Source organism: Ranitomeya variabilis, chromosome 1, assembly GCF_051348905.1.
Source record: "Ranitomeya variabilis isolate aRanVar5 chromosome 1, aRanVar5.hap1, whole genome shotgun sequence".
Lineage (NCBI taxonomy): Eukaryota > Metazoa > Chordata > Amphibia > Anura > Dendrobatidae > Ranitomeya > Ranitomeya variabilis.
Genome location: NC_135232.1, coordinates 790,634,414 through 790,656,410, shown reverse-complemented (window position 1 = coordinate 790,656,410; position 21,997 = coordinate 790,634,414). Strand labels below are relative to the sequence as shown.

The window sequence follows — 21,997 nt, the reverse complement described above, 5'->3', positions numbered from 1 at the left end:
ATTCTGATGAGCACTATGCACCATGACAATGCAATAAGCAATCGAGAAGACAAAGCCGGACATATTACATTACAATGCCACAAAAGGGGCCGTTGATACACTTGATTAACTGATAACTACTTATACATGGGAACGAAAAACCAATCGGTGACCAATGATTGTTTTTTTTTTTATAATAATCTTGATGTGTCCGCATACAATTCAGTTGTCTTATGGTGTGAAATAGACACCAATTGGAACAGAAATAATCTACATAAAAGACTGTTTCTGGAAGAATTAGGAAAATCCCTTATCAGGACTTATATTAAAGTGAGAAAATTGAATCTGAGAAGTGTAGGAGCAGCAGCCATTGCTCAAAGTATCCTGCAGCGTGCTCAAGCAAGTGAAACCACAGCCTCCACCAGCACTGCTACCGAACCAATGTCCTCCACCAGCACTGCTGCCAGCCTAAAAAGGAAAAGATGCTGCTTTTGTCCTCCATCAAGTGACCATAAATCAAATGACTTTTTAGTTGTGCAAAATGTGTGTAAAATACATGTGCATTATTGTTGTACTGAATGCATAAATAGAATAGTGTGAACCTTTTCAGAAAAAAATGAAGTTTTTTTTTTTCCTTCAAAATGTTTGCATACAGTTGAATTTCATAGTAGTAATCAAAGCACAAGTTTGTAATTTGTGTGCAGAATGCAATAAGGCCGTGTATGCTTATTCAAAACAAAATAAAGTGTTTTTTTTAATTTGATAATGACCAACCATGTTCACACTACAGTTTAATAATGCAACAGGTATTCAAATAATACACTTAAAGTAGCTGAAAACAACAGTTTAACCCCTTCCCGACCTGTGACGCCACGTAGGCGTCATGAAAGTCGGTGCCAATCCGACCTGTGAAGCCTATGTGGCGTCATGGAGGAATCACATCCCTGCAGATCAGGTGAAAGGGTTAACTCCAATTTCACCCGATCTGCAGGGACAGGGGGAGTGGTACTTTAGGCTACGATCGCTGATTGGCTGTTGCAGTTTCAACAGCCAATCAGCAATTTGTAATATTTCACCTATGACAAGTGGTGAAATATTACAATCCAGCCATGGCCGATGCTGCAATATCATCGGCCATGGCTGGAAACCCTGATCTGCCCACCGCCACCGATCTCCCCAGTCCTCCGTCCTGTGCTCCGCTCCCCCGTCCTCCTGTCCACTCCCCCGTGCTCCGATCCCACCCCGTGCTCCGATTACCCCCCCCCCCCCCCCCCCCCGTGCCCTGATCCCCCCATGCTCTGATTCTCCCCCCTCATACTTACCGAGCCTCCCGGTGTCCGTCCGTCCATCTGTTCCATGGGCGCCGCCATCTTCCATGTACGTTTTGATCACTGTGATAGGGTTTTATCACAGTGGTCAAAATACAAAAAAATAGTAAATGAACCCTCCCCCCTTTATCACCCCCATGGGTAGGGACAATAATAAAATGAAGAAAATATATTTACTTTTATTTTTCCACTAGGGTTAGAATTAGGGTTAGGGTAAGGCTATGTGCACACGTATTCTGGTCCTCTGCGGATTTGATAAATCCGCAATGCAAAACCTCTGCGGTTTTTCTGGGGATTTCACTGCGGTTTTACAACTGCGGTTTTCTATAGGAGCAGCTGTAAAACCGCTGCGGAATCCGCAGAAAGTGACATGCTGCGGAATGTAAACCGCTGCGTTTCCGCGCAGTTTTTTCCGCAGCATGTGCACAGCGTTTTTTGTTTCCCATAGGTTTACATTGAACTGTAAACTTATGGGAAACTGCTGCGGATCCGCAGCGTTTTCTGCAGCATGTGCACATACCCTTAGAATTAGGCTATGTGCACACAGTGCGGATTTGGCTGCGGATCCGCAGCGGATTGGCCGCTGTGGATTCGTAGCAGTTTTCCATAAGGTTTACAGTACCATGTAAACCTATGGAAAACAAAATTCGCTGTGCCCATGGTGCAGAAAATACTGCGCGGAAACACTGCGTTGTATTTTCCGCAGCATGTCAATTCTTTGTGCGGATTCCGCAGCCTTTTACACCTGTTCCTCAATAGGAATCCGCAGGTGAAATCCGCACAAAAAACACTGGAAATCCGCGGTAAATCCGCAGGTAAAACGCAGTGCATTTTTTTCAAAAATGCTGCGGAAAAATCTCACACGAATCCGCAACGTGGGCACATAGGGTTAGGGTTGGAATTAGAGTTAGGGTTGGATTTAGGGCTAGGGTTGGAAATAGGGTTAAGATTAGGCTTGTGGTTAGGGGTGTGTTGGGGTTAGGGTTGGGGTTAGGGATGTGTTGGGGTTAGGGTTGTGGTTAGGGGTGTGTTGGGGTTAGGGTTGTGATTAGGGTTATGGCTAGAGTTGGGATTAGGGTTAGGGGTGTGTTTGAGTTAGTGTTGGAGTTAGAATTGAGGGGTTTCCACTGTTTAGGCACATCAAGGGTCTCCAAACGCAACATGGCGCCACCATTGATTCCAGCCAATCTTGCATTCAAAAAGTCAAATGGTTCTCCCTCCCTTCCGAGCCCTGACGTGAGCCCAAACAGTGGTTCCCCCCCACATATGGGGTACCAGCGTACTCAGGACAAACTGGACAACAACTTTTGGGGTCCAATTTCTCCAGTTACCCTTGTGAAATTAAAAAATAGCAGACTAAAAAATATTTTTTGAGGAAAGAAAAATGTTTTTTTTTATTTTCACGGCTCTGCGTTATAAACTTCTGTGAAGCACTTGGAGGTTCAAAGTGCTCACCACATATCTAGATAAGTTCCTTGGGGGGTCTAGTTTCCAAAATGGGGTAACTTGTGGGGGGTTTCTACTGTTTAGGCACATCAGGGGCTCTGCAAACGTAACATGATGCCCGCAGACCATTCCATCAAAGTCTGCATTCCAAAATGTCACTACTTCCATTCCGAGCCCCGACGTGTACCCAAACAGTGGTTCCCCCCCATATATGGGGTATCAGCGTACTCAGGACAAACTGGACAACAACTTTTGGGGTCCAATTTCTCCAGTTACCCTTGTGAAAATAAAAAATAGCGGACTAAAAAATCATTTTTGAGGAAAGAAAAATGATTTTTTATTTTCACGGCTCTGCGTTATAAACTTCTGTGAAGCACTTGTGGGTTTAAAGTGGTCACCGCACATCTAGATTAGTTCCACGGGAGGTCTAGTTTCCAAAATGGGGTCACATGTGGGGGAGCTCCAATCTTTAGGCACACGGGCTCTCGAAACGCGACATGGTGTCCGCTAACGATTGGAGCTAATTTTTCATTCAAAAGTCAAATGGCGCTCCTTCCCTTCCGAGCCCTGCCGTGTGCCCAAACAGTGGTTTACCCCCACATGTGAGGTATCAGTGTACTCAGGATAAATTGCCCAATAAATTTTAGGATCCATTTTATCCTGTTGCTCATGTGGAAATGAACAAATCGAGGCTAAAATAAATTTTTTGCGAAAAAACAGTACTTTTTTTATTTTTACGGATCAATTTGTGAAGCACTTGGGGGTTTGAAGTGCTCACTATGCATCTAGTTTCCTAATTGGGGTCACTTGTGGGGGAGCTCCAATGTTTAGGCACACAGGGGCTCTCCAAACGCGACATGGTGTCCGCTAAAGATTGGAGCCAATTTCTCTAGTCACCTTCCATGACGGCATACGGAGGTTGCCTCTTTGCCCTAATGGGGAACAGGAAATACTGAGAGGTTAAAAGGCCCTCCCACCTCCCCCTCACCAGTGTCTTTCCTGTTCCCCATGGGACAGAGAGAGGTTACTTTCCTGTGCTGTGGTGGCCGGTAACTTCTGCACCTACTGAGGCTCTGCTTACTAAAAATCCGGGCAGCATGGGGTCGTATCTTACCTCCCCCTGATGCTGCTCCCGTCGCGCCGCACTGCGGTGTCCTCGTTACCATTCCCTGGCCTTCCCGCGCCCCCGTGAGGGCAAAGCAGGCCAGCGGTCCTGACCAGAGTCCCTCCCGGTCTCCTCTCCTCTCCACGCTGCTGGCGACCCGGAAGTGATCGCGCGCGTCACTTCCGGTTCTTTCTGCGCTCTCTGGAGGCACTTCCGCCAGCGGCGCCTCGTGCAGGACGCCGTTCCTCCACCCGGGGACCATGGAGGGTAGGATTTCGTTAACCGCTGGGGGCAGGGACATGCTGCACAGCATAAAACCTGCCGGAAAACGTCGCAGGTAAGACTGTTCCTGTCATGGAGAGCACTACCTGCCCTACGCCTGCAGAGCCCAGCGCTGCCCCTGCCACAGTAAGTGTTACAGGGACAGGGGTCCTTAGTTAGTGTTTGGAGGGATATTGTTAGTTATCGCTCTCTCTCCCCTCTTCTTACAGGGAGAAAAGTCCGCCTCTAAAACTACTACTAAAAAGAAGTGTGCCATCTGTAACATTAAACTGCCCCCCTTATGGGAGAAAAAACTCTGCAGAACCTGTACTGACAAGGTTGTCAGAGCAGAGCAACCTTCTTTATTGGAAGAAATCCGCTCCCTAGTCAAGCAGGAGGTGCAATCTTCCCTAGCGGCCTTTACCCCTCCACCCCCACCGCCACTCTCTCCAGCTAAAAAAAGAAAGATCCAGGATGACGATTCTGAATCTGAATCAGACCTCTCCTATGCCTCATCCTCAGGTCGACGAGAGGAACCTACGTCCCCTATAACCTCTGAAGCTAGGAAATATCTTTTTTTTCTTCAGAGTGGATTGAGGATTTGGTATCTGCCGTATGCAGTACTATGAGGCTGGAGGAAGAGTCAGAGCCACAGTCCATACAGGACCAGATGTTTGGTGGTATAACTAAGGGTAAACGGGTGGGTTTCCCAATTCATTCCAATATATCTGATATGATTGATCAGGAGTGGGAACTACCTGAAAAACGTCTCAGTACTCCATCTGAGATGAAACATAGATTCCCCTTGGAAGGCGATCCGGCCAAATGGGATGTCCCCAAAGTTGATTCACAAGTGGCAAGAGTAGCTAAATGAACGGTTCTTCCGTTCGAAGACTCGTCACAATTAAAAGATCCGATGGACAGAAAAATAGAAAGTCTATTGAAAAAATCGTGGGAAACTTCCACGGTAGCCCTCAAAGCCAATATTGCGTCAACATGTGTGGCTAGAGCACTCTTCCGCTGGTTGGGAGAGCTGGAATCCCACATATCCCAGGGCACTTCCATAGCTGAATTGTTAGACTCTCTACCCAGTCTTCTTAGAGCTACGGGTTTCCTAGCAGATGCCTCTATGGAAACTATCAGAGTTGCTGCTAGATCATTAGTGCAGACTAATTCAGCCAGACGGGCGCTTTGGCTAAAAATGTGGTCTGGTGACATCACCTCCAAGACCAAATTGTGCGCCATACAGTTCAAAGGTAGTAGCTATGTCTTCGGGCCTTCCTTAGACGACATTTTGGAGAAGGCAACTGATAAAAAGAAAGCTCTCCCAGAACAAAAATCTCCCAAAAAGAAATTTTTGCGTCCCTTTCAGGCCCAAACCTCTCAGAGAGGAAAAGGCAAAACTGGGAGATGGAATTACCCGAAGGGAGGGGCGAGGAATATCCTTATCCCTCAGCAGCAGCAGCAACAGTCTCAGCAAGAGAAGCGGTGACTTCGACCCGGTGGGGGGGGGGGGGGGAGACTCAAATTTTGTACTTCGGTGGCAAAACATCACCAATTACCCCTGGGTTCTCAATGTCATCAAAGAGGGTCTTCTAATAGAATTCATTTCCTCCCCCCCCCCCCCCCCCACGGGGTCTAAAGATTACCTCCCTTCCCTCCTTAAAAGACCAGTCCATATTAGAGTCGGGTCTCAGGGCCCTGAAGATGTCAAATGTGATATCTCAGGTTCCGATATCAGAGATCGGGGGCATTACTCCCGTCTTTTTCTGGTGCCCAAACCTTCGGGCGAGTCCCGCATCATTATAAATCTGAAAGGCCTCAACCGGCATGTAAAATACAGAAAATTCAAGATGGAATCAGTGAAAAATGCCATTCCCCTGATAAGCCCGCACTCCTTCATGGCTACGATAGATCTGAAAGATGCATACTTTCACATCCCCATTCACCAGAGACATCGACAGTATCTCAAATTCGCAGTACAGAAGGGACACCTGATAGAGCACTATCAGTTCAACGTCCTTCCATTTGGGATATCCTCTGCACCAAGAGTCTTTTCCAAAATAATGGGGGAAGTAGTCCTTTATCCGGAGGCAAAGCGTCTGTATAGTGCCTTATCTGGACGACCTTTTGTTAGTGGCTTCCACCAAACAAACCTTGGAGTCGCATGTGTCAAAGACTCTCAATATCCTGACGTCGCTTGGATGGGTTCCGAATCTGGAAAAATCACAGCTACGGCCCTCCAAATGCAGGAAATTCCTAGGAGTTCTTCTGGACTCTGCAAGGCAAATGTCCTTCCTTCCATTGGACCATCGTCTAACCTTACTATCGAAGGTCAAGATGTTCAGGGATACCAGATCCCCTACAATCAGAGAAGGCATGTCTCTCCTAGGATCCATGACATCCTGCATCCAGTCGGTTCCATGGGCTCAAGCCCATTTCAGGATTCTTCAGGCACATATCCTGCAGAATTGGAACGGTCATCCCAGTTCTTTGAACAAGAGATTGTACACACCGGGTCGTGTCAAGGCCTCCCTGGCATGGTGGATAACACCAAAGAACTTACAAAAAGGAGTCAGTTGGACACAAGTCCCATTGACTACAGTTACAGCAGATGCCAGTGGAAGAGGCTGGGGAGCCATGATAAATCATACCCCTTTCCAAGGTCTCTGGGACCAGACAACAAGCAGAAAGTCATCCAACTACAGAGAACTAAAAGCTGTAGAGGAAGCTCTGCTAGTAGAGGGTCATCTTATCAAGGGACATCACGTTTGCATATATTCGGACAATATGACTGCGGTGGCTCACATCAGACACCAGGGCAGTTCAAAGAACAACAACCTGAAGAACATATCTACCCGACTATGTTCCTGGGCAGAAAGACATCTATTATCCCTTACAGCAGTTCATCTGAAAGGTTCATCCAACATTCAAGCAGACTATCTAAGTCGCCAGGACATACATCCAGGGGAATGGTGTTTGAGCAATCAAAGTTTCAAGATGCTTGTGAACAAATGGGGTCTTCCAGAAATCGACCTCTTTGCATCCCGCCAGAATGCGAAAGTCGAAGCCTTCTTCTCCCTAAACCCCAGGGACGGCTCCAGAGGAGTGGATGCACTGGCCCAGAAATGGAATTTTCATCTGGCCTATGCGTTTCCGTCAATTCCGATATTGGCAAAAGTCTTGCAGAAAGTCCGGGAAGAACGGACACCGACTATATTGGTAGCCCCGTTGTGGCCAAAGAGGAGCTGGTACAACCTAATAGTGGATTTACAGGCGGATGGTCCGATCCAGTTTCCGATGGAAGACAACCTTCTTTCTCAAGGGCCAATCAATTTCTTAAATGCCCACAAATGGAATCTGGTGGCATGGCTATTGAAGCCCAGGTATTGAGAGCGAAAGGACTATCAGAGACAGTGGTTTCCACACTTCAAAAATCAAGGAAACCAGTAACCAATGCTATATATAATTAAGTTTGGAAGAAATTCTCATCATTTTGTCTTCCTGAAATACCAGATCCCTTCAATCCGAATTTATCACAGATTCTAGACTTTCTGCAAAAACGCTTGGAAATAGGCCTCAGGCCTAGCACTCTAAAAGTCCAAGTTTCCGCCCTCAATTCAATATTCGATCAGCATCTGGCAAATCATCGCTGGATTAAGAGGTTCATGTTATCAGCTTCTAGGATGAACCCTAAAAAACGAATAACCGTACCTTTATGGGATCTTAATCTGGTGTTACAAGGGCTTACAGGTCCACCCTTTGAACCATTATCCTCCTGCTCTCAGAAAAATCTTATCTATAAAACCATTTTTCTAGTGGCCATTACCTCAGCTAGGAGGGTGGGAGAACTACAGGCCCTCTCTATGAGAGAACCATATTTATCCATTAGAGATGACTCTATAATACTGCGCCTCGACCCTTCCTTTCTTCCAAAAGTAGTATCGGATTTCCACCGCTAACAGGAAATTGTTCTGCCTTCTTTTTGCCAAAATCCAACAAATCCAAAAGAAGAGTTTTCATACGCTGGACGTCAGGCGCATTGTATTATTTTACCTAGAGCAATCCAGCTCTTACAGACACTATTGCTAACTGGATAAAGAAAGCGATAGCGGAAGCATATCTTGCTCAAAATAAATCTCCTCCAGTAGGAATCAAGGCTCATTCGACTAGATCAACCTCGGTCTCCTGGGCAGAAAGAGCAGGTGCATCAGCAGAACAAATCTGCAGGGCAGCTACATGGTCTTCGTTGCATACTTTCTCCAGACATTACAGATTGGACATAATGCCCAACAAGGATTTAGCCTTCGGCCGGAAAGTACTCCAGGCCGTTGTCCCTCCCTAGCGCCAAATTAGTTGGTATTCCTCCGTATGCCGTCGTGGAAGGTGACTAGAGAAAATAGAATTATTCTTACCGTTAATTCGGTTTCTAGGAACCTTCCACGACGGCGCTAGTTCCCTCCCTATACTCCTGGATTTAAATCTGGGATTCAAGGTGAACTGGTGCTATGGTTTTCAGTTATAAGTCACTGGTGAGGGGGAGGTGGGAGGACCTTTTAACCTCTCAGTATTTCCTGTTCCCCATTAGGGCAAAGAGGCAACCTCCGTATGCCGTCGTGGAAGGTTCCTAGAAACTGAATTAACGGTAAGAATAATTCTATTTTTTCATTGAAAAAGTCAAATGGCGCTCCTTCCCTTCCGAGCCCTGTCGTGCGCCCAAACAGTGGTTCCCCCCACATATGGGGTATCGGCATACTCAGGACAAATTGTACAATAACTTTTGGTGTCCAGTTTCTCTTTTTACCCTTGGGAAAATAAAAAAAATTGTTGCTAAAAGATAATTTTTTGTGACTAAAGTTAAATGTTCATTTTTTCCTTCCATGTTTCTTCTGCTGTTGTGAAGCACCTGAAGGGTTAATAAACTTTTTGAATGTGGTTTTGAGCACCTTGAGGGGTGCAGTTTTTAGAATGGTGTCACTTTTGGCTATTTTCAGCCATATAGACCCCTCAAACTGACTTCAAATGTGAGGTGGTCCCTAAAAAATGGTTTTGTAAATTTCGTTGTAAAAATGAGAAATCGCTGGTCAAATTTTAACCCTTATAACTTCCTAGCAAAAAAAAAAAAAATCGTTTCCAAAATTGTGCTGATGTAAAGTAGACATGTGGGTAATGTTATTTATTAACTATTTTGTGTCACTTAACTCTCTCGTTTAACAGAATAAAAATTCAAAATTTGAAAATTGCGAAATTTTCAAAATTTTTTGCCAAATTTCCATTTTTTTTCACAAATAAACGCAAAAATTATCGACTTAAATTTACCACTAACATGAAGCCCAATATGTCACGAAAAAACAATCTCAGTATAAGTCCCCTCTATAAGTTGTAAAGCGCTGCGGAATATGTTGGCGCTATATAAATAAAATTATTATTATTATTATTATTATTATTATCTCAGAACCGCTAGGATCCGTTGAAGCGTTCCTGAGTTATTACCTCATAAAGGGACACTGGTCAGAATTGCAAAAAACGGCCAGGTCATTAAGGTGAAATTAGGCTGAGTCATGAAGGGGTCTGGTTAAAAATGTCTGGAACAGTACAAGTGTATAGTTGACCCGAAGAGAACAGCAGGGTTAACAATCTAATCAGAACGTGACCGGAAGTGTGCACGTTCAGGGGAATTATGACCGTGTGCACCTTGAACATGGTCATGATTCTGTGGTAAGTGATTGCAGACTTTTTTCTTTTCAGCCACGAAAAAAATCTTTAAGAGTTGCAATTCATTAAATGTTGTGTAATTTTTAAGTAACTCATGTACGTTTTCCAACACATTGGTTTAGTGTCTATTAACCTGTGGTTATGGGGTTAAGCTGCAGAATAAGTGTTCTGAGACCGTGCAGCTGATGCACTTAGCCCCGATGCCGGGAGAAATTTACTTCATGCCTAGCATCATCACTTTCAGTCATAGCGGTTCTGCTGGCATGGTTTTAGTCACCACTCTGTGCATAGAGAGAGGTGGCTCTAATCGCTCTCAGCACTGACTGACAGCAGGATCAGCATTGGAGCCAGCTGTCAGTCAGTGCAGGAGCATTTTTTTTTGTTTTTTTTACATGACCGAACCCTTTTAACTTTCATTGACAACTTAGATGGTTTTCATAAATTGCTAGCTGCGCTAAATAATGTGCCCGTCTGTCTGCATATTTCGTTTATAACTGATTTTACATTCCTATTTTGGGATAAGAGATTGGTGGCATAATCTAGAAAATACTAAATCTTTTTAATTTTTCCTCTGCAGTCCTTGCTCTCCTCCTTCCATTGCTACATGGCAATGTTAATGGAAGCAAAACAATCATTAAGGAGTTTCAAGAGTGCTGTCAGCTCGGCAGGTTTTCATTCAGTGATGCTAGCAACCCAACAGTTTGTGAAACGCAAAGTCCGAACTCACGAAACCAAAACGTTACCATACCTTCAAAAGCTCGGTTAAAACGTATTATCTCTGAGAATTCTGTGTATGAGAAGCGTCCAGATCATCGTCAATGTTGGTATGTGCACGCTGATGTTTTAAAAAGCTTCCAGCAGGAAAACCTTCCTGTGCCGTGCCAGTGGACTTATATCACTCATGTGAATTCGTGTAGCAAAGATGAGATGGGAAACAGTGGAGGACAGATGCAGTCAATTTCCACATCAAACAAGAGGAAATCTGCTGGTAGCATGCCAATTACAAAATTCATGAAAAAAGCCAAAACTTTGGGAACAGTAAGTGGTGTTAAGTAATTTTAAAGTTTTTAATTTAAGAACCTCCACTATTTTTATATTGATGACTTATCCTGACTATAGATGATCAATATCAGATTGGTGAAGTTTCAACACCTGGTAACCCTACCAGTTAGCTGTCCTTGGTGCAGCCAGATGATACCAGATCCATTCGCATTCATTCAAATAGAGGTGAATGTGCAGTACCCCACTGGAACCACTATACAGTTTGCGCTGTACTGACTGGCACCAAGCTTGATCGGTGGGGTTGTAAGGTGTCCTATCACCTTCAATCTGTTATTAACCTATTCCTAGGATAGATTGTTAGTATTAAAATAATGATGCAAACCTTTTAACCTTTCAGTTAAGATTAAGTACTTGTGAAGTATTTTCATGCCAATATAACTATGCACCTGATTATGAAATGTTGATTGGAACGTCTGTTGCTGTACTATAAATTTTTCCTTCTCTGATTTGTATTCTTGACTAGAGATGAGCGAACATCTTCGGCTCCCTCCTGATTCGGCAAGCTATAGCGCTTTCCGAAGAAGCTGCATCGGGAACGCCGATACCTGGAGCGCTCCCGGTAATAAGCTGTTCGTCACCGCAGCTACATGTGTCGTGGCTGTGTGACAGTCACAACACATGCATGGAGACCTTGTGTGTTGTGACTGTCACACAGCCACGACACATGCAGCTGCAGCATCAGACACTTGATTATCGGGAGCGCTCCAGATTTCCGGGTTCCCGATGCAGCTTCTTCCATAAGCGCTATAGCTTGCCGAATAAGGAGGGAGCCGACAATGTTCGCTTATCTCTATTCCTGACCAGAATAACTGCCTTTTTGTTTTGTTTTTTTTCCCTCTTTACTTATATTCACATTGCCATTATGCACTTGAATTCTATTTGGTCTGTTAAACGAAACAAACTGAATGTGTATATGGAAAACGGAAATCGGCAATGTGATTGCAATTGGGTCTTTCTTGTTTTTACTTTTTCTGTTTTTTAAAAGGAAGCCACTACGGAGCATGAAGAACTTTATTCTGTTCTTAAAAGACAAACTGAATTCATGTGCAAACCAAACTAGACAAATGGAATGCAAAAACACAATTGTGAACTTAGCCATTTTTACCTGAAAAAAGTGCATTTTATGTAATGGATCTTCACCATACAATATGTTACCCACATAGTCCTCCATATAGTAGTACAGGCCCCACATTTCCCTCTATACAGTACAATGGCCCAATATAGTCCTCCACATAGAATAATGGTCCCACATAGTCCTTACAAAATAATGGCCCCACATAATCCTCCATACAGAGTAATAGCCCTACATATTCCTTCATACAAAATAATGGACTCACATATTCCTCCGTACAGAATAATTGCCCCCACGTAGTCCTCCGTCCAGAATAATGGGCCCCACATAGTCTTCCTTCCAGAATAATGGGCCCCATGTAGTCCTCCGTCCAGAATAATTGCCCCAACGTAGTCCTTCGTTCAGAATAATGGGCCCCACGTAGTCCTCCATCCAGAATAATGGGCCCTACATAGCCTTCCGTGCAGAATAATGGGCCCCACAATATAAAAATAACCACCTCCCCTCATTTTCCTGCTACTGTTGCCTCGGCAGCGAGTGCTCTGAAGTTCTTCACTATTCCGCATAGTGGGCTCCAATTATTGACGTAATTGAGCCCGCTGCGCTGAGATGTTAGGCCAGGGGTGCAACACTCAGTCCTCAAGGACCACCAACTGTGCATGTTTTCAGGATTTCCTTAGTACTGCACAGGTGATAATTTATTCACCTGCACTGGTGAGGATTCCAACACTTTGTGCAATGCTAAGGAAGTCCTGAAAACATGCACTGTTGGTGGCCCTTGAAGACTAAAATTGTGCACCCCTGCATTAGATGCAAAGGGAAAATGATGGGGGGGGGGAGAAGGTCTTTCTTCTTCCATCATTACTTTAACCTGTATCGGCATCCAGGAGATAATACATTTTTGGGCACATCGGTGCCTTTATATTGGTAGAATGCTTCTTTAATGCTTCTATCCAGCTGGATTAGAACAACACAAAGAGGCGGCAGGGACGCCACGTAAACAAGTCACGGTCATTTGTAAGTGCTGCTCTTTATTATTATATGTTCCAATGTTACTGGCAATTTTGCAGGGCGTTCTACTGTGCCCCTATATTTAGTAGTTGACAGCATTGTGGACAATAGTCTTTACAAAGTTAATAACAACATAGGCACTTTACTTGATCTTAAGTTGCATACATATTTATTGTGGTAGTGTCCCTGCTTTCCTAGTAGTCACCTTGTTCTGTGATTTTAATTGTATAAATATTTAATAAAAACTATTCAGTGTAAATTGGCACAGTATACTGGTCCTCTTTGTGTTGTTCTAGTATTGTTCAGTTATATGTGCTTTTTTGATGTAATTTGGGTTGATGTTGTAGCTATCCAGCTGGATTGTAGGTTGTAGAACAGGGAGTTGGATGAGAGGTGGGAGAAAAGTTCAATGTAGATGTGCTTTTCAATGAGTTTTGAAGTGAAAGGAAGTAGTGATGGCTTGACTTTAAAGATTGGGTCAAGGAATGGCTTCTTCATGATAGGCATGATTGTTGTGTGTTTTGAAAGTAGGAGGGAATGACACTAGAGGCTAATGATAGGTTGAAAAAATGGGATAAAGTCTGGATAAGCCTGCTAGTAAGTTTGTGGAGGAGGTGGGATGAGTGTCAAACGCAAATTGTGAGGTGTGATTTGGAGAAAAAAATGAGTTTCTTCAGTGGTGGACAAAAAATATGGAGTATACCACCATCTGGCTTATATACTGTAAATCATTGTTTTATGATCTGAAATAGAGTAAAAATTATACTGTAGATGTGATATTAAAATGTTTTTTTTTCTACAATATATGTGCAGTCATGATCGAAAGTGTTGGCAGCCTTGAAATTGTTCCAGAAAATGAATTATTTCTCCAGAAAATTATTGCAATTACATGTTTTGTAATCATAGAATGTAAGAGTTGGAAGGGACCTCCAGGGTCATAGTGAACAACAAATGCTCAATGCAGGATTCACTAAACCATCTCAGACAGATGTCTGTCCAGCCTCTGTTGGAAGACTTCCGTTGAAGAACTCACCACCTCTCATTGATCACCCTCACTGTCAAAAAGTTTTTTCTAATATCTAATCTGTATCTTTTCAGTTTCATTCCATAACATCTCGTGTTTCCATGTGCAAATGAGAATAAGGATGTCACACATTATACACATGTTTATTTCCTTTGTGTATATTCGACCAACATGATAAAATGGAGAATGTCAAATTGGACATAATTTCAAACAAAACCCCAAAAATGGGCTTCATATAATCATCAACAAGCTTCCTACACTTCTCAACTGGGATTTTGGACCACACTTCTTTTGCAAACTGCTCCAGGTCTCTCATTTGAAGGGTGTCTTCTCCCAACAGCAATTTTAAAATCTCTCCACAGGTCTTCAATGAGATATAGATCCGGGCTCATTTCTGACCGATTTAAAACTCTACAGCATTTTGTTTCCATCCATTTCTGGATGGTACTTGAAGTATGTTTGGGGTCATTGTCCTCCTGGAAGACCCATGACCTAGGACGCAAACCAAGCTTTCTGACACTGGGCACTACATTGCGACCCATAGTAATTTTCAGATCTCATTATACCTTGCACACAGTCAAGTCACCCAGTGCCAGAGTTAGTAATGCAATCCCAAAACATCTTTGAATTCCACCAAAGTTGACTGTAGGTACAGTTTTTTTTTTCTTTTTTTCTAGGCTTCATTCAGTTTTGGTTAAACTGTAAAATGATGGGCTTTACTAAAAGGCTCTATCTTGGTCTCGTCTGTCCTTACCACTCTTTCCAAGAAGGATTTTGGCGCTACGTACATTTTGGGACACTAGCAGCCTAGCTTTTATTTGTCAGCAGTGGCGTCCTCCTGGGTCTCCTGCCATAATGCTTCATTCAAATGTTGACAGACAGTTTGCACTGGCACTGATGCACCCTGAGCTTGAAGTTCTTTTTCGAGCTTAATTGGGGCTGCTTACCCAGCATCCCTACTATCCTCCGTAAAAACATTTCATCAATTTTTCTCTGCTGTCCACGTCCAGGGAGATTGGCTACAGTGCCATGGGTTGTATACTTCTTGATTATGTTGCCCACCATGGTCAAAGGAACATCAAGATCTCTGGGCATTGACTTGTAACCTTGGGATTGTTGATTTTATTCAACAATTTTGGTTCTCAAGTCCTCACAGTTCTCTTCTCCTCTTTCAGTTCTTCATGCTTAGTGAGGGCGCACACACACAATGCAAAGATTTGAGTCAATTTCTCTCCTTTTTATTTGGTTTTAAGTGTGACTTTCATATTGTCTACACCGGTTACTTGCCACAGATGAGTTTAAACGAGCATCGCATGCTTGAAACAGTTGTTTTCCCACAATTTTGTAAAGCTGCTAACAATTTGCCCGCCCTATTTTTGGAGTTTTGTGTGAAATTTATTTTCACTCTGTTTTTTTTTTTTTGTTGTTTGGTTTTTTTTTTGTTCCATTACACAAAGGAAATAAACATGTGTCTAACATGTGTACACTCCCTGACAGAAGTTATGTCGCTTATCCATGTAAAGTAAATAAAAGCCTATAACCTGACGTTAAATTCATCCATTGGTTGTATAAATTATTCTTTTGAAAGCTGAAACCCTCCGAAATGTGGTTTAGGTTAAGAAAATAAATTTGCATCAATGCAGAAATATTGATCAGTTAATGGACACAGAATGGTCAGATTTTGGCAAGACAAAAGTTTTATCACCTGGTCATATAATGCACCCAGTCCTAGTTTACATCCTCACCTTTGCTCAGTAAATGATCAGTTAATTAGTGTGTGTATAAAAAGAAACCCAGCACCCCAGACCTTCACTTGAACTGCAACTTGAGCTCTGACAACATGCCAAAAATCCACCCTGTTACCAAAGCCTGGATTATCAAGAGGCTGAAGACCAGATCCACTGCAGAGGTGGCTGGCACCTTTTAATGTGTCTCAGCATCAAGTACAAAGAATTAAAAAAAAGATTTGAGGAGACTGGAGATGTTTGACAAGCCCAGGTCCGTCAGACCCCGCAAGACAACTGTTCAGGAGGAACGTTTGTTCCTTAGAAAATCCAAAGCAAGCCCCTCTTTCACTGCAGCAGAGCTCCAACAGGCCTGGTCACCTCAAGTCCCTGTGCCAACTAGAATAGTTTGTAGGATTCTGTCTCACAATGGCCTCCATGGTCAAATCAGTGCCCAGAAGCCAGCACTAAACAAAAGGCAAATAAAAGTGTGTGGCATTTTGCTAAGTCCCACAGCCTGCTAAACAGATGGATGTTGGAAAAGTGGCAGATGGTGAACTTCTCTGATGAATCTTTACTGCAGGAGACCTACTGGAGCCGTATGGATCCAACATACACCCAGAAAACAGTTACATTTGGTGGTGGAAAGATCGTGGTCTGGGGTTACATTCAGTATGGGGGTGTGCGAAACATTTGCAAGGTGGAAGGCAATATTAATAGCCTAAAATATCAAGAAGTATTAGGTATTAGCTACCTCTTATATTCCAAATCATAAAAGGGGTCAAATTCTGCAGCAGGATGGTGCTCCATCTCATACATCAATCTCTACATTAAATTCCTCCAGGCAAAAAAAGATCAAGGTGCTCAAGGACTGGACAGCCCAGTCACCAGACATGAACATTGAGTATGTTTGGGGTAGGATGAAAGAGGAAGCTTGGAAGACAAAACCAAAGAATCCAGATGGTTTCTGGGAGGCTGCATTCTTTGCTATTCCTGATGACTTCATTAATAAATTGTATGAATCATTGTTGAACCGCACGGATGCAGTCCTTCAAGCTCATGGAAGTCACACAAAATATTAAATATGACTCTAATAGCACCACAACTTCATTCACCAATGTTATGCAACATATATTTGTATTTTAAGTTAATGATTTGTTTGAATATCGCATTACTTTCTGTGGGCGACAAAACTCTTGCCAAAATCTGACCATTTTGTGTAAGAAAAATATTTAGAATTGAGTTCTCAGTGGTTGATACCTTTTTAATGGCTAACTGAAAAGATGGTAACAAATTGCAAGCTTTCGAGACTACACAGGTCTCTTCATTTTGTGTTCATAACTGATCAATATTTCTGCATTGATGCCAATTTATTTTCTTAACCTAAACCACATTTCGGAGGGTTATAGCTTTCAAAAGAATAATTTATGCAACCAATGGAGGAATTTAACGTCCGGTTATAAGCTTTGATTTACATAACATGGATAAGCGACATAACTTCTGTCAGGGAGTGTAATTGCAATAATTGTCTAGGAGAAACACTTCATTTTCTGGAATAATTTCAAGGGTGCCAACAGTTTCGTTCTTGACTGTATACACTCAAGTATAAGACGAGGCATCCAATTTGGCCATGAAAAACTGGGAGAACTTGTTGACTTGAGTATAAGCTGGGTATGCATTGTCTCCTCATCCCTATCCTGGTCTGCATGGCTCCTCATCCCTATCCTGGTCTGCATGGCTCCTCATCCCTATCCTGGTCTGCATGGCTCCTCATCCCTATCCTTGTGTGAATGGCTCCTCGTCCCCATGCTTGTATGCATGACTCCTCTTCCCTATTCTTGTATGCATGACTCCTCATCCCTATTCTTGTATGCATGGCTCCTCATCCCTATTCTTGTATGCATGGCTCTTCATCCCTATTCTTGTATGCATGGCTCCTCATCCCTATTCTTGTATGCATGGCTCCTCATCCCTATTCTTGTATGCATGGCTCCTCATCCCTATTCTGGTCTGCATGGCTCCTCATCCCTATCCTAGTCTGTATGGCTCCTCATCCCTATCCTGATCTGCATGGCTCCTCATCCCTATTCTTGTGTGACTGGCTCCTCGCCCCCATCCTTGTGTGCATGGCTCCTCGTCCCCATCCTTGTATGCATGGTTCCTTGTCCCCTTCCTTGTATGCATTGCTCATTGTCCCCATCCTTGTATGCGTGGCTCCTCGTCCCCATACTTGCATACATGGCTCCTCATCAAAAAACATATAAAAAGAAACCATTATATTTACCGTCCGTGCGCTCACTCGCAGCATCTTGTTCCGGTGCCAGCAGTTGCCTTATGCTTGTAAGCAGCGCTTGGCAGGGATATCATGCTCTGCTCACAAACAGAGTACAGCTGCTGGCATACTCACCGCGCCCCATGCCGGAACTATGTGTGTGGAGGGCAGTGAGTATTCATTGCTATTAAGTAGCGTGCACAGTGTCAGCCACCGGGTGGTCACGTGTGCCGCTACTTAAGAGAAATGAATATTCACCTCTCTCCATGTCCATGGGAGTGGATAGAGGTGAATATTTATTTCACTTAAGTAGTGGCACATGTGACCGCCCAGCAGCTGCCGGAAGCCGGCGGCTGCTGCTGACACTGTGTGCGCTGTTACAGAGAAATTAATTTTTACTGCCAGCACAGTGAATATTCATTTCTCTTTAGCAGCAGCAGCCGGCTCTTGCCTCTGTGACCCGCTGCTCCGACACAGCCGCTCCCCCTCCATGTTCTGGATCCTGACTCGAATATAAGCCAAGGGGGGGCACGTTTTCAGCACAAATAAAGTACTGTAAAGCTCTACTTATACTCAAGTATAGACGGTGTGTACAGTATGTTATATGTACTATACACTTAAGGTGTATAAACATTGTAATTATTTCTTTTAAAGGCTGTGATCCTGAATGGACCGAAATGTACGTACTGATGGTGACAAAATTGTTGTTACACTTCTGTTAAAAGAAACACCACGATGGTCACTGAAATGACTTGAAAATGATGCAAATAATTTTCAGGTTTAATTTACTTGAGATCAGCTAATGAAAACCAGACATTGCTTTTGATTGGTGTTTCAGCAGAAAAATGTAAAACCAACTAATGAAAATGACCTGGACACAGGTTGCACAACCTTTTAAGACACTGCAAACAAACGATTTCTGTAGTTTTCTATGAGACTTCTGCACTAGTGATGAGCGAGTATACTCGTTGCTCGGGTTTTCCATAGCCCTCTCGGGTGATCTCCGAGTATTTGTAAGGGTGTGTTTCCACGGTCAGGAAACGCTGCGTGTTTGATGCTGCGTAGAGCCGCAGTGTCAAACACGCAGAGTCCAGATGTTACAGCATAGTGGATTGGGTTTCATTTTATCCCGTCTCCACTATACGTTAAAACATGCAGGCAGCAGACCCGCGTAAACGGACATGCGGCGCATCTTTTCAGAACGCAGCATGTCTGTTTACAATGCGGTGACGCTCCGTCGCCGCACCGTAAATTTCCCATAGATAATCATTAGATGCGGTAAAATCGCATCTAATGATTAGTCACATGCGTTGTAACTGCGTAAAGCAGCTTACTACGCATGTCTACTAATTTAAATAAGTTCTTACCTTTCCCGCCGCCAGAAGTCCTGCGTCCACTGCAGTTCTTGCGGTAAGCTAAGTTCTTGTGATAACTTTGCTTACCGCGAGATCTGCCGTGCACGTGACCGGGGGTTATCTCCGGTCACTTGTCTGGTTCTCACGGTCAGCTGATTGTAAGAACGCTGCAGTGCAGGTGATCGCTGGAAAGTTATCTCCGGCGATCATCTGCAAGCTCTGCTATGTCTGGATGTCAGGCATCCAGATGTAGCAGAGCCGGACTCGTCGTGGAACACTCGTTATTAAGGACTACGTCGGACTCAGTATACTGTTGGTTTATTATTTTTCTTTTTTTCCAGGAGACGAGGGCATCGCATGGATTGAGCATGCTATAAAAATATGGTCAAAACTGTGTGGTGTTTTATTTCATTAAAAAACTTTATTCTGCATGTGTGTTTTATTAACCCTTTCACAAGTATAGGATTAGTAATGGTAGGTATCTTATTGACTCCTTTACTAAGCCGGCTTAATGTCACCTTACAAAGGTGGCATTAACCCCTTATTACCCCATGTCCAACTGGTACTCGGGAGTAGAAAGAGAGAGGCTAAGCACCGGAATTGGCGCATCTTACAGATGCGCCATTTCTAGGGCGGCTGGGGGCTGGTATTTGTAGCCAGGGGGGGCCAATATCCATAGCCCCTCTCTAGGATATGAATATCAGCCCGCAGCTGTCTGCGTAGCCTTTCTGGCTATAAATTATAGGGGGACCCCACGTCATTTTTTTGGAAGGGTTCCCCGATTTTAATAGCCAGTAAAGGCTACGCAGACAGCTGCGGGCTGATATTCATAGCCTGGGAGGGGGCCATGGGTATTAACCCCTTCCCAGGCTACAAACATCAGCCCCCAGTCGTTGGCTTTCCATCTCTGGCGCAGAATATTGTGCAGGAGCCCACGCCATTTTTTTTCACTTTTTTTTTTTTTTTTAATTAAACAGATATTGCTTTTAAGGCTGGGGTCATACTTGCGAGAAACTCACACAAGTCTCTCGCCTCAATAAGAGACACTGCTGCCGGCACTCAGACCAGTGCGTTCAGCTACATAGAAATACATGCAGCCGCACGCTCTGGTCCCGAGTGCCGGCGGCAATGCCGGGTGTTGAGGCGAGACTCGTGTGAGTTTCTCGCATGTGTGATCCCGGCCTAACGCTTTATTAACATTTTATTATGTTTATTACTAAACATCGGGCTTGGTATTATCTATCTATTATCTATCATCTATTACACAGGTCAACAAAAAAAAATTTTTTTTCTGGTGTCCAAAATATTTTAATGAATTTGGGGTATTTTTGGGGTGCTGATTCTGAATATGCTATCAGTTTTGCCAGATTGGCTCAAGTTTTTGAGATTTTTGGTATCTTATTTATAGCACTTGTTGGTAAATGTGACGCATCATCTCATTAATTTCTTTGGATTAGTACTTGAACTGAGCAGTTCTCAATATAGTTTTGTGTTAATTAGTGTTCTAAAAGTTTGTTCATAGCTTGATTTTTGCACTAACTTTATGTTGTTGTCTGTTTTCCAGTGAAAAGCATGAACTCATCAAGAAGAAGTTGTCTTAACGATCCAGACTCATTCTGTTACATTTGTGGTGAATACACACTGCCAAAACATAGAAGAAACATAACAGACTTCGTAAAAAAAAGTGTATTTTGCCTATTTTGGGGTTATGCTTGGGGACCAAGACAAGTTTTGGGCACCACACATAGTGTGCAAAGCATGTATCGAATTATTACGAAAATGGAGCAAAGGACAAAGAAAAAGCTTCAAATTTGGTGTTCCAATGGTGTGGAGAGAGCCAAAAAATCATCATGATGACTGTTATTTCTGTGCAGTGCAAGTGTAAGGATTCAATAAGCATAAGAAACGAAAATGGGAGTAACATGGAATCTGCAAGAAGGCCTGTCCCTCATTGTGAAGATGTGCCTGTACCTGTGTTTACCATAAATAACAGTCATCATGATGATTTTTTGGCTCTCTCCACACCATTGGAACACCAAATTTGAAGCTTTTTCTTTGTCCTTTGCTCCATTTTCGTAATAATTCGATACATGCTTTGCACACTATGTGTGGTGCCCAAAACTTGTCTTGGTCCCCAAGCATAACCCCAAAATAGGCAAAATACACTTTTTTTACGAAGTCTGTTATGTTTCTTCTATGTTTTGGCAGTGTGTATTCACCACAAATGTAACAGAATGAGTCTGGATCGTTAAGACAACTTCTTCTTGATGAGTTCATGCTTTTCACTGGAAAACAGACAACAACATAAAGTTAGTGCAAAAATCAAGCTATGAACAAACTTTTAGAACACTAACACAAAACTATATTGAGAACTGCTCAGTTCAAGTACTAATCCAAAGAAATTAATGAGATGATGCGTCGCATTTACCAACAAGTGCTATAAATAAGATACCAAAAATGTCAAAAACTTGAGCCAATCTGGCAAAACTGATAGCATATTCAGAATCAGCACCCCAAAAATACCCCAAATTCATTAAAATATTTTGGACACCAGAAAAAAATTTTTTTTTTGTTGACCTGTGTTATTAGTGATGAGCGAGTATAACTCGGTACTCGAGATTTCCCGAGCACGCTCGGGTGTCC

At 43.2% G+C, this 21,997-nt stretch overlaps 1 protein-coding gene across 2 annotated transcripts in view; it reads left to right on the top strand.

Annotated features, from left to right (window-relative positions):
• CHAF1A (chromatin assembly factor 1 subunit A) overlaps nt 1-21,997 on the top strand; it is a 188,731-nt gene that overhangs the window by 149,967 nt on the left and 16,767 nt on the right. For both annotated transcript variants that reach the window (XM_077273072.1, XM_077273064.1), the window contains exon 12: nt 10,412-10,872. In XM_077273072.1, the coding sequence (XP_077129187.1) occupies nt 10,412-10,872 (461 nt within the window). The remainder of the gene's footprint in view (nt 1-10,411; nt 10,873-21,997) is intronic.